The 15,473-nt window shown below is 39.6% G+C and overlaps 1 protein-coding gene across 1 annotated transcript in view; it reads left to right on the top strand.

The window, feature by feature from the left end:
- ESR2 (estrogen receptor 2) overlaps positions 1 to 15,473 on the top strand; it is a 64,579-nt gene that overhangs the window by 35,107 nt on the left and 13,999 nt on the right. Inside the window, exon 5 of the mRNA XM_043988145.1 lies at positions 6,599 to 6,737. Within this exon, the coding sequence (XP_043844080.1) occupies positions 6,599 to 6,737 (139 nt within the window). The remainder of the gene's footprint in view (positions 1 to 6,598; positions 6,738 to 15,473) is intronic.

Here is a 15,473-nt window from a genome sequence, read left to right as displayed (position 1 = left end):
CTCCTCTTCAAATCACTTTGACATCTTCTTATACTGTCTTCTCCTTGACTCTTATTTTAGATAAAGAGGGGGCCCTTCTCTTTGCTAAGGCCAATTCTTCCATCTTATACCATCCTCTCCCATCTTTTCTGGATGCATCAATCTCTCCTTATCTATTGTTGCCTATACCCACACCCCCATAGATTCATATATATGAGATATATATTATATATTAACATTATTATGTATAATACACACATTTAGGATACACATTAATCTGTGTGTACACACACACACACACACACACGTATGATAGAGGTGATGATATGTCTTCATCCCTAATCTCTCTCTTGAGTTCCAGTCCCACACCATGAACTGCTTTTTGGAAATCTCAAAGGGGATATATTGTAAGCAACTCCAACCCAACATATCCAAAACAGAGCTCATCATCTTTTCCCCTAATACCCTTTCTTCTTCTGAACATCTATATTACTGTTGAAGGTACAAACTTCCTCCCACTTGCACAGGCTTGCAACTTTGGTGTCATCCTCAATTCCTCACTCTCAATCAATCTGATGCTAAATCTTATCTTTTTTTTTTTTTAACCTTCATGGGTCCTGTAAGTCCCCTACTCTGTACTCACATGGCCGTTACTCTCTATCGCCTCTTGCCTTGGTTATTGCAATAGATTCCTATTTGGTGAAGCCGGTTCAAGTGTGTCCTTACTACAATCCATACTGTCTTAGCTGTAAAGGTAATTTTCCTAAACTATAAATGTAACCATGTCACCCTCTACTCAGTAAAGTCCTGTGTCTTCCTATTACTTCCAGGATCAAATATAAAGTCCTCAGTTTGTCAACCTGGCCTTTTCCTACCGTTCAAAGCTTTTTACACTTTACTTTTCTCCACGCTTCTATGAGACAGATTGGTCTACTTACCATTCCTCACATATGACACTCCGTCTTCCATCTGTCTTCAAACCTTGGAAATGGCAATTCCTTATGAGTAGCATTCTTTTACTCCTTACCTCTGCTTTTCAGTTTCCCTGCATTTCTTCAAGTCTCAACTAAAATCCTGCCTTACACTGGAGACCTTTACTACCTCTGCCAACTACTAGTAGCTCCTAGGGTGTTGTCTTTTAAGATTATTTTACACTTTATATCTTTTATGTACCTAGTTACTCATACGTTGTTTCCTCCTTTAGAATGTGAGCTCCTTGAAGATAGGGCCTGCTTTTTACTCATCTTGTTTACCAAGCATTTAACAAAGTCTGGCACATAGTAAGCACTTAAGTGCTTTTTGTGTTCAATTATTTCAGTCCTTTCTGACTCTTTGGGAGTGCATTTGGGGTTATCTTGGCAAGGATATGGGAGTGGTTTGCCATTTTCTCCTCCAACTCGTTTTATAGATGAGGAAACTGAGGCAAACAAGGTTAAGTGGCCCAGGGTCACAGAGCTAAATCTGGTCTGAGGCCAGATTTAAAAGTAGGAAGCTGAGTCTACCTGGTTCCAGGCCCAGTACTCTATCCACCATGCCATCTAGCTGCCCACTTAGCATGTAGTAGGTGCTATATAAATGATTATTCCTTTCTTTTCCCTCCCTCTTATTATTTTAAAAAATTTCTTGCCCCTAACATAGGTTTAAAAAAAAAGTTCTTGGGGGCAGCTAGATGGCACAGTGGTTAAAGCACCCGCCCTGAATTCAGGAGTACCTGAGTTCAAATCCGGCCTCAGACACTTGACACTTACTAGCTGTGTGACCCTGGGCAAGTCACTTAACCCCCATTGCCTGAAAAACAAAACAAAACAAAACAAACAAAACAAAAAAAAAGTTCTTTATCTTGTACTTAGTGTTCATCTTAAGTCTTTTTTTTTTTTTTTTTTTTGCGGGGCAATGGGGGTTAAGTGACTTGCCCAGGGTCACAGAGCCAGTAAGTATCAAGTGTCTGAGGCCGGATTTGAACTCAGGAACTCCTGAATCCAGGGCCGGTGCTTTATCCAGTGTGCCACCTAGCCACCCCCTTAAATCTTAATTCCTTCTGATTTCTAGGTATTCCTGACCTCATTCTTAACAATACAATCTCTTATCCTCAGTTAACTCTCCAAATTTGCGGGATCTTTTTAAAATCCAAGTGGGTTGATTGAATTTCTTCTGTATTCATATATATCCTGAGGATCAAATAAGTTAACATAAATAAAGCTCTTTGCAAACCTTAAAGCACTATATAAATTCTAGCTATTATTAGCTGTGACCAACATCATAATCATCACTCTTTCCTGTTCTTCCTCATCAGCATCCTTGTTATTTGTGTCATCTGAATTTTGTTAAAAGACAACCTTCTTCTTCCTAGTCTGACTTTCACTGTAGTATTTTAGACAATATGATTTGACCTATCCTTTCCCCAAAACTTTTTGAAATCTGCTGTATGGCTAGATCATCCCTCTCTTGGCCTCCTAGTAAATAATATATCCAAATTAGAAGTACATGAATTTCTAGGCCCTCTCATAACCCCTTGCCTGGATTATTGTAATAGTGCCATTACTAGTTTCTTTCCTCTGATCTTTTCTTTCTCTATTCCATCCTGCATGTAATGTGATTAGTTGAGTAACTGTTGTTGTTTAGTTGTGTCCAACACTTTGTGATCCCATTATAGAGTTTTCTTGGCAAAGATACTGGAGTGATTTGTCATTTCCTTTTCCAATGGATTAAAGCAAAAAGAGGTTAATTGACTTGTCCAGGGTTACACAGCTAGTAAGCATCTAAGGCTGGGTTTGAACTCAGGTCTTCCTGACTCCAGGCCCAGCACTCTATTCACTGGGCCATCTAACTTCCTCTTACATGAGTAATACTTTTTTTTTTTTTGGTGAGGCAATTGGGGTTATGTGACTTGCCCGGGGTCACACAGCTAGAAAGTGTTAAGTGTCTGAGGCGGTATTTGAATTCAGGTCCTCCTGAATCCAGGACCAGTGCTCTATCCACTGAGCCACCTAGCTGCCCCATGAGTAATACTTTTTAAAAAATCTCTCAGTGTAATTTAATTTAATTTTGCCTCCTTTCTCTCCCACTCTTCTCCTCCATTAGAAAAAAGAAAAACACCTCCCCCCCTAATAAATATCCATAGTTAAACAAACCAAAAATTCCCCCACTGGCCATATCCAAAAATATCCTGAGTCCATCATATCTCTGTCAGGAGGTAGATAACATGCTTCATTATCAGCCCTCTGGAATCTTGTTTGTTCATAGCATTGATTAGAGTTGTTAAGTGTCAGTTATTTTTCCAATATGCAGGTCTGACCATGTCATTTTCTTGTCTCAGTGGTTTCTCATCCTTCCAAATAGTGTTTACATTCCTTTCCCCAGCATGTTAGGCATCTAAAATCTTTGTTTCAATCTAACCTTATCTCACACTGCTCTCTTCAGGTACTTTTTTTTTTTCAGTGAGGCAATTGTGGTTAAGTGACTTGTCCAGGGTCACACAGGTAATAAGTGTTAAGTGTCTGAGGCCAGATTTGAACTCAGGTACTCCTGACTCCAGGGCTGGTGCTCTATTCACTGTGCCACCTAGCTGCCCCTTCAGGTACTTTTAAATAGCTAAATTGGATCTCTCATTGTCTCTTATTCTCTTCTTGCCCTGACTCTTCTCCATCTGTTTGCTTACCATATCTCCCATGCTTGGGATCACATTAAAAACATATTGCAAATTATTATGATGTAATACATTAATTCACATGTATAAGTAACACTAGAGTGTTAAGAACTTCCTTCACAGCAACCCTGTGATTTAGGTAATACAATTCAGTCCAAATGGCAGCTAGGTGGCTGAATTGGTAGAGTGCTGGGCCCAGAGTAAGAAAGACTCATCTTCTTGCGTTCAAAGCTGGCCTCAGACACTTACTAGCTATGTGACCCTGGGCAAGTCACTTAACTTCTATTTGTCTTAGTTTATTCATCTATAAAATTAGTTGGAGAAGGAAATGTCAAACCACTCCAGTATCTTTGTCAAGAAAACCCCAAATGGGGTCAAGACACAACTGAAAATGACTGAGCAACAACAAAAACAACAAAATCCAGCCTAAAAAGGACTTTAATGATGGAACCTTCAGGTACTTTAGCAAGTCTGTAAAAGTAATCTCTTTAAGAAGACAGGGGCTCAACTATACATAACCGTGCTGTTATAAGACCTCTACAAATATTAATGTAATTTTTTTCAATGAACAAAAAACCATTTTCTCATCTTCTCCTCCACCTCCCACTTCCTATTGAGGAAAAAAAGGAAAAACAGACCTCTTGGTAATAAATATGCATAGTCAAAATTAATTAGGAATGGAAAATTTCCTACATTAACCATGTTTCAAAAACACTTGTCTTTGTTGGTGCAAGATTTCTAAAAAGCCAAAGACATCAATCACTCTTAACTGTTGCATGATGGGTTTAAGTACCAACCCATCCTTGCATATCAGAGAATTGTGCTGGTACTAAGTGGTAATGTGACTGACACAAGGTGTGGTTTGAGACATAACTAACATAGAGTTAGCATGGTTTTATCACAGGGGTTCATATGTGGTAGCAGGAGAAGGAAGGTATCATCCTTGGGAGGAGAATTCCTGGCCATTCCTACAGGCCAGTCCCTGAGCCTTGCCTTCCGGTGCCTTATGCTGCCACTGCCCCAATAATAATAACAAATAAAAACAATAATAACAACAATAACGATAAATCGCTAACATTTATATAGTGCTTACTATGTGCTAGACACCATGCTAAGCATTTTATAATTATCTTATTTGATTCTCACAACACCGAGAGGTAGGTGCTTTATTATCTTCATTTTTTTATAGATGAAGAAACAGAGGCAAACAGATTAAATGGTCACAGAGCTAGTAACTGTTTGAGGTCAGATTTGAACTCAGTTTTTTCCTGACTCCAGGCCTAGCTGTCTAGCCACTGTGCCACCCCTAGCTGCCTTCCCTCTCCTTGGGTGACTGCATCCCTACCCTTCATGTCTAGTTCATCCTAGGTTTCCTCCTTGCCCTCTCTCCCAATCTGTGCTTGTGATAGAGCACTGGACTTTAAGTGGAGATCTGGGTTCAAATTCTGCTTCAAATATTTAATAGCTGTGGAACCATGGGCAACCTTTTAGCCTCAGTTTCCTCATCTGTAAAAGAATAATAGTACCTACCTCACAGGGTTGTTGTGAGGATCAGATGACAATTATTGTTATTATTATTATTAATATTATTATAAAAACAACACATATAACTGTTAGCAAAGTTTGCAAAGTACTTTATGTAAGTAGTATATATAAGGGCTTTGCAAACTTAATGTGCTAGCTAGACTGCTAGGTTTATCCCTTTGATCTCCCTGTAAACCTCCTGTCTAGGAGATTACTTTGGTGAGATGTAGGGCCCAGGGTAGAATTTATGCTCCAGTAAAAATTGGATCCATCCATTGGCTGCCATCTTGCTGAAATAATTTCTTATTATTAACCCTCACCATGCATAGACCTTGTTTTGTAGCTAATTCTACCCTCTAGCTTATCATGCGTTATTCACCCCTCTGCTACACATGCTACTTCCTCCAACTGAAATCCATGTCCAGCTCCCCCCATTCCCCATCCTCCAAAATGCCCTGTCCAAGTTCTCCTGTAAAGTCATCTTCTGATACTTCATTGTGGTTTGGAGGTTACTTGAGAATCTTTGAGTTGGGAAGTGGGCATGCCTAACAAAGTGTGATCTAGCCTTTGCTTGAAGACGTGCAGGGACAAAGAGCTTGATACCTCTAGAGACAGCCCTTCACTCTTTGGTAGCATTTGAATTGTTAGGAAGTTTTTGTTTTTTTCTTTTCAAGTCTAAACCAACCTTTTTGCATGTTGCTCCTACTTTCGTTCTCTGGGGCTAAGCAGAACAAGTTAAATCCTTCTGCCATATGACAAAATGGACTCCCATCTGGACTTTTCTTTCCTTTCTCAGTCTTTCTTTTTGAGATCAGGAACTTGTGTTCAGATCCCATTTTTGCCACTTGCCAAATTTTTGACCCTGGTCACAACTCTATCTGTCCCTTCCTTCTCTGCTCCCACTACCACCTCTCTTGCCCCCATCAAAAGTATTCTTAGTTATATCTCCATGCATAAAGTAAAATTTGTAAAGTGCTTAGCATTGTGCCTGGCACCTATTAGGTGCTATATAAATGCTTATTCTCTCTTTCATCCCCTGCCCCCATCTCTATTCCCATAGCACCTCCTAGAGTGATCTGTTTATGCTGTGTATTCACTGAATGTTATTGATTTGAAATTCTCAGCAGTTCAAAGCAAACAAAGGTAAAGCTAATGAAGATGAGTTGCAGTTTCTTGCCCCTGCTCTCCCTCAGTTTCCTTTGGCAGAAGCTCAAGAGGCAAAAGTCCAGGTGGGAGTCCATTCTAATTCTAAACAAAGTCAATTTCACATGCCAGGGGGAGGAAAATGTGAGTTGCCGATGTGTGTTTGACTCACATTGTTCTTCTTTAGCCAGGATTTTGCTCCTCATTTCATAAACATCGATTGCTTTTCTGTATCACCTGTGAAGTGTTTTCTTAGCTCTTACAGTGTGTGGACATGTCTGACATTTATCCTTTTGTTTCTGCCAGGCTTTGTGGAGCTCAGCCTGTACGACCAAGTGAGGCTTTTAGAGAGCTGCTGGATGGAAGTGTTAATGGTGGGACTGATGTGGCGATCAATTGATCATCCTGGCAAACTCATCTTTGCACCAGACCTTGTTCTGGACAGGTGAGAAAAATATAAATTATCTCTTCTGACTTAGATCCATCTATAACACTTAGTGAATGGAAACCTAGCTACTAGCCCTGCAATTAAAATCTCACACCTGAAAGTGCAATTAGATGATGCTAATGTCATAAGCTCCTTCACTGGGTCAAGAACTCTAGACTTAGAGAACATTGTCACAAGTTTCCAAAAAACAGCTGAATCTTTTTTTTTTAAAATCATGTTATTAGATTACATGGTAATATAGTGGCCAGGTTTTCCAAAGTTTGACCAATAGGGTACTAAACATAAAAATAAATTGTATTTTGTCAAATATATGGTTGATCGAATGTTTAGGTCCATTCAAATTTTTTTTCTTTATTAGAAATTGTTTTTAGCCTATAGGCTTCATATAGGTCACTGTTTATTCTTTCTGCCTGCTGCTTAATTACCATAGACTGCTTGACAGGTGTGGAAATGAAAAGGTAGTAGAAAAGGCCTTAGCTGCAGGCATTGTTTTGGGGAAATTGTTATTATGTTGTGGTTAATCATATTAATAATAAACCTTTAGAGGTTTAGATCATTTTCCCCAAATAGTACTTGACTTATACATTGAATATTCAGGCAACTCCATTTCATGGTACACAACAAAGATCCAGTGGCACTTAGTTTATTATATTTTGACCCCCTCATCTCTGTGGAAATGCATCTGATTATCAGGATATATATGGTAGAAGATAGTGGATTTCTAAAGACTGTTTAAGTGACCCTAAGTCAGAAGGACTAACTGCATGTGGGTAGGACTGTTGATGCTCATAGGTGACCAGGAAGTCAAGTCAAAGAAACAGAAGTCCTGAGACTGCTTTATCTCTTCTTAAAGATCCTTGTCTCAGGAAAGAAGGAGGAGCGTGAACCTAACCTATTGTGGGGAAACACTGGTAGATACTAGTCCTGTTACAATCTGGGATAGGAGAAGGGCCAATTCTAGACAAAACTGCAATAACATTAGTCTCTGTGGCCTCTGCTTTCCCTCAGCAGAGTAAAGGAGGTGAAAAGTATTTCCCCTGGGACAGGGAGCCACCATAACATGTTGTAATCATGACAGTTAGGTGATATTAATGGAACACAAGATGTTATTTTTCACTTTCTTTCATTTTTTCTTTTATTTAAGTTTTCTTATACAAAATGACTAATATGGTAATATTTTACATAAATACATATGTATGACCTATATCTGCTTACTGCCTCAGGGAGGGATGAGGGCAGGGAGGTAAGGAGGGATAAAAATTGGAATCCAAAATTACAAATAAAAATGTTTATTACTTAAAAAAAATAAGACAGGGTAGGAGAGAGCCTAAAAAAGTCATTTTTATTTATGTGTCATATAATGGAGAAAGCATTTTAGTTAGAGTCAGAATACTCAAGTTTAAGTTCTGCCATTTGTTTAGTTGTGTAATGCTGGATAAATTGGCTCACCCTTCAGGGCCTCATTTTTCTCATCTGCATAATGTGGTTGTTGTTCAGTCATTTCTTTTTTTTTTTTTTTTAGTGAGGCAATTGGGGTTAAGTGACTTGCCCAGGGTCACACAGCTAGTAAGTGTTAAGTGTCTGAGGTTAGATTTGAACTCAGGTCCTCCTGACTCCAGAGCCGGTGCTCTATCCACTGTGCCACCTAGCTGCCCCTGTTCAGTCATTTCTGAGTCTTCATGACTGGGTTTGTTTTTTTTTTTTTTTTTTTTTTTTTGGCAAAGGTATTACAGTGGTTTGCCATTTCCATCTCGTTTTACAAATGGGGAAACCAAGGTAAACAGGGCTAAGTGACTTGCCCAGGGTCACACAGCTAGTAAGTGTCTGAGGCCAGATTTGAACTCAGAGAGATGTCTTAATGACTCCAGGTCAGCACTCTGTCTACTGTGCCACCTAGCTGCATAATGTGGAAGCAGGACTAAATGATAACTAAGGACCCTTCCTGTTCTATGTTTCTTGTTTTAAAATCCATATAACTTTTTTTTTAAATCTATCTTCCTATCTCATCCAAACTGGAATTTGTAGGAGTTACCTATTATATTTCCCACCGAGGCCTGTTTGACTTCCATATTAAAGCCAAATTTAGTGTGGTCTCCTTATGAAACATAGTCCAATGAAGCTCAGAACTCTAGAGCTCTAGAGATCCTCCAGCCTCAGCCTCCCTGTAGCTTGGATTATAGGCACATGCCACAATGCCTGGCAAAATCCAAATTACTTTTGCTAAATATTTAGAAAAATTGGGGCAGCTAGGTGGCACAGTGGATAGAGCACCAGCTCTGGATTCAGGAGGACCTGAGTTCAAATCCAGCCTCAGACACTTAACACTTACTAGGTATGTGACCCTGGGCAAGTCAACCCCAATTGCCTCACCAAAAAAAAAACAACAACAAGGGGCAGCTAGGTGGTACAATGGATAGAGCACCAGCCCTGGAGTCAGGAGTACCTGAGTTCAAATCTGACCTCAGACACTTAACACTTATAAGCTGTGTGACCCTGAGCAAGTCACTTAACCCCAATTGCCTCACTTAAAAAAAAAAACACCACCAACAAAAAACCACTAAAATATTTAGAAAATGCAGAATGTTCAAATACTCTTGAGAGACATTGGGTTCTAGGGAAAAGGATACTAGGTTCAAATCCCACCCAGGTACTTATGACTGATGTGACTGGCAAGTCATTTACTTCTAAGTCTTCTAACTGTCCTCCATTGAAAAATGGGGCCGGGGAGATAATTGAACCATAATTGAGTCCCTAAGGTTCTTTTCAGTGCTAAATTTATGATTCTGTGTATCCAGAGGGAGAATGATGCTCCCTTTGAAGACTGTAAGAATTGTGTATGCATTCAGACAATACTTTGTGTGCTTTTGGCAATGATCTTTCTGATGAAGTTCCTTTTAAGCCTAAATCCATATTTAGTACATCCATTCCACTTCATGTTATACAGGAAGTACATTTTTGTCAATGCTCTGTGTATCTAAAATCCATTTCTCTCTCTCTCTCTCTCTCTCTCTCTCTCTCTCTCTCTCTCTCTCTCTCTCTCAGCAATGAGGGTTAAGTGACTTGCCCAGGGTCACACAGCTAGTAAGTGTTAAGTGTCTGAGGCTGGATTTGAACTCAGGTCCTCCTGAATCCAGAGCCAGTGCTTTGTCCACTGTGCCACCCAGCTGCCCCCAAGGGGATTAAGACTTAAAGCAATTTAGGATGTCCTCTCCTTTATGCTTGCAGAGGGAGGAGAAGAAAGACTGAATCTGCTCAAGTGTGGACAGACCGACCAGTCTTCTTGGCTCATTTCTGGCAAGGCAGTTTGTCCTGTTAGGAGAAAGTGGAGCCATGTATATTTATGAAAGTCTACAGTAAAAGCTGAGCTCCTCATTACCCATTTAATTACATCTAGAACTCTTTTTATTACACCCTGGGTTGTTTGGAAACATCACTTGGAATTATCGATTTAGAGTTGTAAGGGATCCAAAAAGTCATCTAACTTAACACACTTCTTTGAAATCAGAGGAAGGTGGGTTTCAGGGAAGTCAAGTAACTTGTCCAAGATTACATAGCTAGTAAATAGCAGAAGCAAGATTTAAACCTGTTTGCTAAAGAGTGCTTGTTTTAATAATCTCCATTCCATCATCAACTTGTGTCTTGCAACAGAATTACTACTGCTATGTTTAAGCAGCTGGCACAGAAGTGGATAGAACTTTGAGTCTGGAGTCAGGAAGACCTAAGTTCAAATCCAGCCTCAGACACCTACTAGCTATGTGATCCTGAGCAAGTCACTTAAACTCTGCCTCAGTTTCCTCAACTGTAAATGGGGGTGACAATAGCATCTACCTTGCGGGGTTGTTATGAGGATTAATGAAATAGCTATAAACATGCTTAGTACAGTCTTTGGAACATAGTAGTCACTATAAATGCTTATTTTCTCCCCTCATTCCTTACAAATCTATTTAGGTAACAGAACATTTACAGAGTGATATGAGACCACCTAATAAATGCTGAGTGTTCATTTGCATGAGTAGTTTTGTGCTATTTTTCCTCCAAGACACTCAGGGAATATTCTTGTAAATTATTTCATTTGTCCTCATTATACTTTTTGCGTGGTGTCAGGTCCTTCTATGAATTCTCTAATTTTTTTCAATTATCAAACATTTTTTAATTCCTCCCACATCCCCACTGTGGGAGGAAAAAAAAAAGAAATATAAAGCCCTTGTAATATATAAACTTAGTCAAGCAAAACTATATTCCCACATTGGTCGCATCCAAAAATGTGTCTCATTTTGCGTTCAATTGGTATCATTGTGTTAATTAATTGTTTTAATACATTGTGTTGGAATCTGTGTTAATTGGAGTTCTGAATCTTTCAGAATTGTTTGTTTTTACCATTTTATTGTTATAATATGAGTTGCTCTCCTGGTTTTGCTCATTTCACTCTGCTCATACTTTGTCAACGTTGACAAAAAGAGGAAAATGACAAATGGTGGAGGGGCTGCAGGAAAACAGGCATGTTAGTGGTGCAGCTGTCAATTGGTCCTACCAACCTGGAAAGCAATATGCCCCAAACTGTGCATATTCTTTTAATCAGTATACCACTTCTAGGTCTAGACTGGAAAGATATCAAAGAAAGAGCAAAAGGTCCTTATGTGCATTCTCAGAGTTCTAAAGAGAAAACAATTCCAAAATGGAGAGAAGGGGAATTTGATTAATGGCAGACCCCGAGTGCCTGGAAGAATTTATAGAAAGGTTTTATTTGTAAGTGCAAAATAGTATACTCTCAAACAAAGGCTTCTTTCAGCATTTGGTCCTTGTTATTTTGTTCCATGGTGATGTTGCCATTATCAGATAACAACCATCCTACACCTTGAGACTGGTCTTATTCAGCATATGTTTATATGACACATCTGTAGAGAAGTGAACTCCCATCAGAGCATTGGTTTGATTGACACACTGAGTTCTAATGTTTTAATATTCGAAGCATATTCTCCTTGCTGTTAAGTTCAGATCTCCTAATACTTTCCTAATTTCTTCCTCACTATTCATTATCAATCTATAGTTGAGAATTAAATGGAACAAATTCTACTAATTTTCTCTTTCAAAGGTCCTTTTCCCAACTGTTTTATGTGTTTAACCTTATATTAAAAATTTATTAGAGGATCATTTTAGAGGCATTGTACATTATCACCCCAATATTTCTCATTTGTTTGCCAGAAATGTGTTGGTTTTGAAAGCCTTGAAATGAGTAAAAATATTCTAACCTTGCAACCCTTTAAAATGAAATACTTGGGTGTCATATCTGCTGAAAAGGAAGTAATCAGACCTATGTTACACATGTTCTGAATACTGTGTTACAGTATGAGGTGATAAGGTGCCCAAGATAATAAAATACAGCAGGGTTTTGAAATAAATCCATGAAAAGAGTTTCCAAAAGCATTGTGGAACAATGAACACTGAACTGGGAGATGTGAGACCCATTCAATTACTTAGTAGTCAAGTGACCTTGAGTAATTCAGTTCATCTCCATGACTTTTAATTGCCTTCACAATAAAATTAAGACACTGGACCTGATCCTTTCCAGATATGCGCAATTGTATTATCATTAACAATTTAACATTCTGTAGAAGAAATATCAATTCTTTTCTCACACACCACAGTATCTTAGGGGGTTAGGGCAAATATTGACTTTAAGGGAGTCCTATGTCCATATCTAGCCCCATGTCCATGCCAAGTTTTGTTGCTTGTTGTTATTCAGTTGTTTCAATCCTGTCTGACTCTTTGTGACCCCATTTGGGGTTTTTTTGGCAAGGAAACTGGAGTGGATTGCCATTTCCTTCTCCAGATAATTTTGCAGATGAAGAAACTGAGGCAAAGGAGGGTTAAGTGACTTGCCCAGGGTCACACAGCTAGTAAGTGTCTGAGACAGGATTTGAATTCTGGAAGAGGAGTCTTCCTGACTCCAGGCTCAGCACTGTATCCACTGTACCACCTACCTGCCCCTCATTGCATAGAATTCAGCTACTAGAGAACTATTAGAGGATAATTTCAAGCCAGCTTTCCTCCTAAAAGATGAAGTGGGAGAGTTGTCTTTGAGTCATTAAGGTGTAATGGGAAGAGTTGAAGTTAGGAGCAAAGCACATTCAAATCTTGTCTCTGACATATACTAACAGTGCAAGAACTGATCATGTTATTTTATGACTTAAAACCTCACTTGCCTCATAGGGTTGTTGTCAGAAAAGCCTTTTGTAAACCTTAGAGTGTTAAATAAATGTGAAAAGTTGGAGTAAGCACAATTTCCAAATGATTAAAAGTTGTCAAGGAGAAGTTAGTTTGGCAGGTGTTGCATGAGGGGGAACTTTAATATCCAAAGTAATGTTCATCTTTTAGTCCCCCTCTTGCCCTGGGCCTTGTGATCTTGTGCATAATAATCTCAAGAAGGTCTAGTGATCCTTTAACCTAGATATCTTCTAGTGAATCTTGTTGTCTGACTCGGGAAATCTTCAGAATTTCTCAGAAGTTGTCCAGTGTGACTAAGCAAAGAGCCCTGAATTGGATCTGTATGCCCATAGCTTTTCTTTGGTAAGGCATTTGGGGTGGAAAGACCTGGATTTGTATCCTGGCTCTAAATCCATTGCTCTTATCACTACCTTCTCAACGCCTCTTATCTCAAAATGCCTGCTCCCCCCCCCTCCCCCCCCCCCCCCCCCCCCCCCCCCCCCCCCCGCAAAGAAAAGTTATAGAAATACCAACAGAGGGGCAGCTAGGTGATTCAGTGAATAAAGCACCGGCCCCAGATTCAGGAGTACCTGAGTTCAAATCTGACCTCAGACACTTGACACTTACTAGCTGTGTGACCTTGGGCAAGTCACTTAGCCCTCATTGCCCTGCAAAAATAAATACCAACAGAAAATAGAGCTCTTTCCCCAGTCACACCAAGCAACTACTGAGATAGTGGAGACATTCTAAAAATTCCCTGTATCAGGGACTAATCTTAATTCTGCTTACGATTTCTGTGACCTGGGGGTCTCATTTTCTCCATCTCTCAAATGAGGCAGTTGCACCAGATGGCCTGAAAGTCTCATCCAACCCTAAATCCTGTTATGATGTTACAGGGATGAAATAAATTCTGAGGGCAGATTATTTTGTTCAGAAAGAAAAGGCACCACAGGCATGGGTGTGACCAGGGTTATCCATTTTAATTTTATGCTGCTAAATAAAATTTTACAAAGAAATTCCTCTTCTAGTCCACCATCCATACCTTCATTTACCAGGTATTATGAAGTGGAAGGAAGGAAGCAAACCTTTATTAAGTGCCTGGCACTGTGCTAAAGAACCTTGACAATGTTACCTAATTTTATCCTCACAACAATCATGGGAGGTGGATACTATTCTTACTTCTATTTTACAGTTGAGGAAAGTGAGTCAGAGAGCAGTTGTCACTTGCCCAGAACCACATGACTAGTAACTATATGAGGTCAAATTTGAACCCCAAGCCTAGCACTCTGTCTATTGTACCACTAGCAAGTGAAAGGTCTTCATAAAGTGTCCTTTTTGAAGACTCTCTCACCTCCAAACCCTGGAAGGGTGGTTGCTTAGATATGAGCAACAAGGGGGCAGCTAGGTGGTACAGTGGATAAAGCACTGGTCCTGGATTCAGGAGGACCTGAGTTCAAAGCCAGCTTCAGACAATTGACACTTACCAGCTGTGTGACCCTGGGCAAGTCACTTAACCCTCATTGCCCTGTTAAAAAAAAATAAAATAAAAAAAAGAAGATATGAGTGGGGGCAGCTAGGTGGCACACTGGATAGATCACCGGCCCTGGATTCAGGAGGACCTGAGTTCAAATTTGGCCTCAGACACTTCACACTTACTAGCTGTGTGACCCTGAGCAAGTCACTTACTCCTCATTGCCCTGCAAAAAAAAAAAAAAAGATATGAGTGACAAAAATATCCCACAGAAATGATTCCTTCCACCCCATACCTATTAGCCCTCCAGTAGGGGCAGCTAGGTGGTGCAGTGGATAGAGTGCCAGAGCTGGAATCAGGAAGACCTGAGTTCAAATGTGGCCTCAGACACTTACTAGCTGTGTAACCCTGGGAAAGTCATGTAATTCTGCTTCCCCATTTCCTCATGTGTAAAATGAGATGGAGAACGAAATGGCAAACCACCCCAGTATCTTTGCCAAGAAAACCCTAAATGGGGTCATGAAGAGGCAGATAAAACTGAAACATGACTCAACAAAAACAAAAAGACTAGAATTGTACAGTCTGTTTTGTCTGCTCCTTGTTCTCCTTTTCTAAAGACATGGGTTATCCCCCTCCAGTAGTTGATAGCTAGTGGAAAACCATCTCTGATAGGCCCTATTAAACTGGAAAAGCTTCTTGCATGAGCCTAATAGCATTCAGAGGGGCTCATCATCAAAAAAAAGTTGGCCACCACATAATTTTGGCTATGGCAACTCATGAAGCTATCTACTGAAGCACAGAGGAATTTAAATTTGCATTGGTAGTAGTACTCCTATCAGTGAAATCACATATCTTCTGAAGGACTGAAATAGATTTTAGGAATTATATAAAAGTCTGTCTTTATTACTCAATTGTCATAAAGCATGTAATTTGAGAAGTTTTTTTTGGTAGAGTTGATAATTTTCCGAGTTCATGGTCTACCTTTCTAAACTAGGCCAACTCTTTGTATTCTGTATCCTGCACCTATTTTCTGAAGTTGACATAGTTTAGAAATGAAG

Source organism: Dromiciops gliroides, chromosome 2 (assembly GCF_019393635.1).
Source record: "Dromiciops gliroides isolate mDroGli1 chromosome 2, mDroGli1.pri, whole genome shotgun sequence".
Classification (NCBI taxonomy): domain Eukaryota; kingdom Metazoa; phylum Chordata; class Mammalia; order Microbiotheria; family Microbiotheriidae; genus Dromiciops; species Dromiciops gliroides.
The sequence above is the reverse complement of the archived record's forward strand: the minus strand, read 5'-3'. Positions and strand labels throughout refer to the sequence as shown.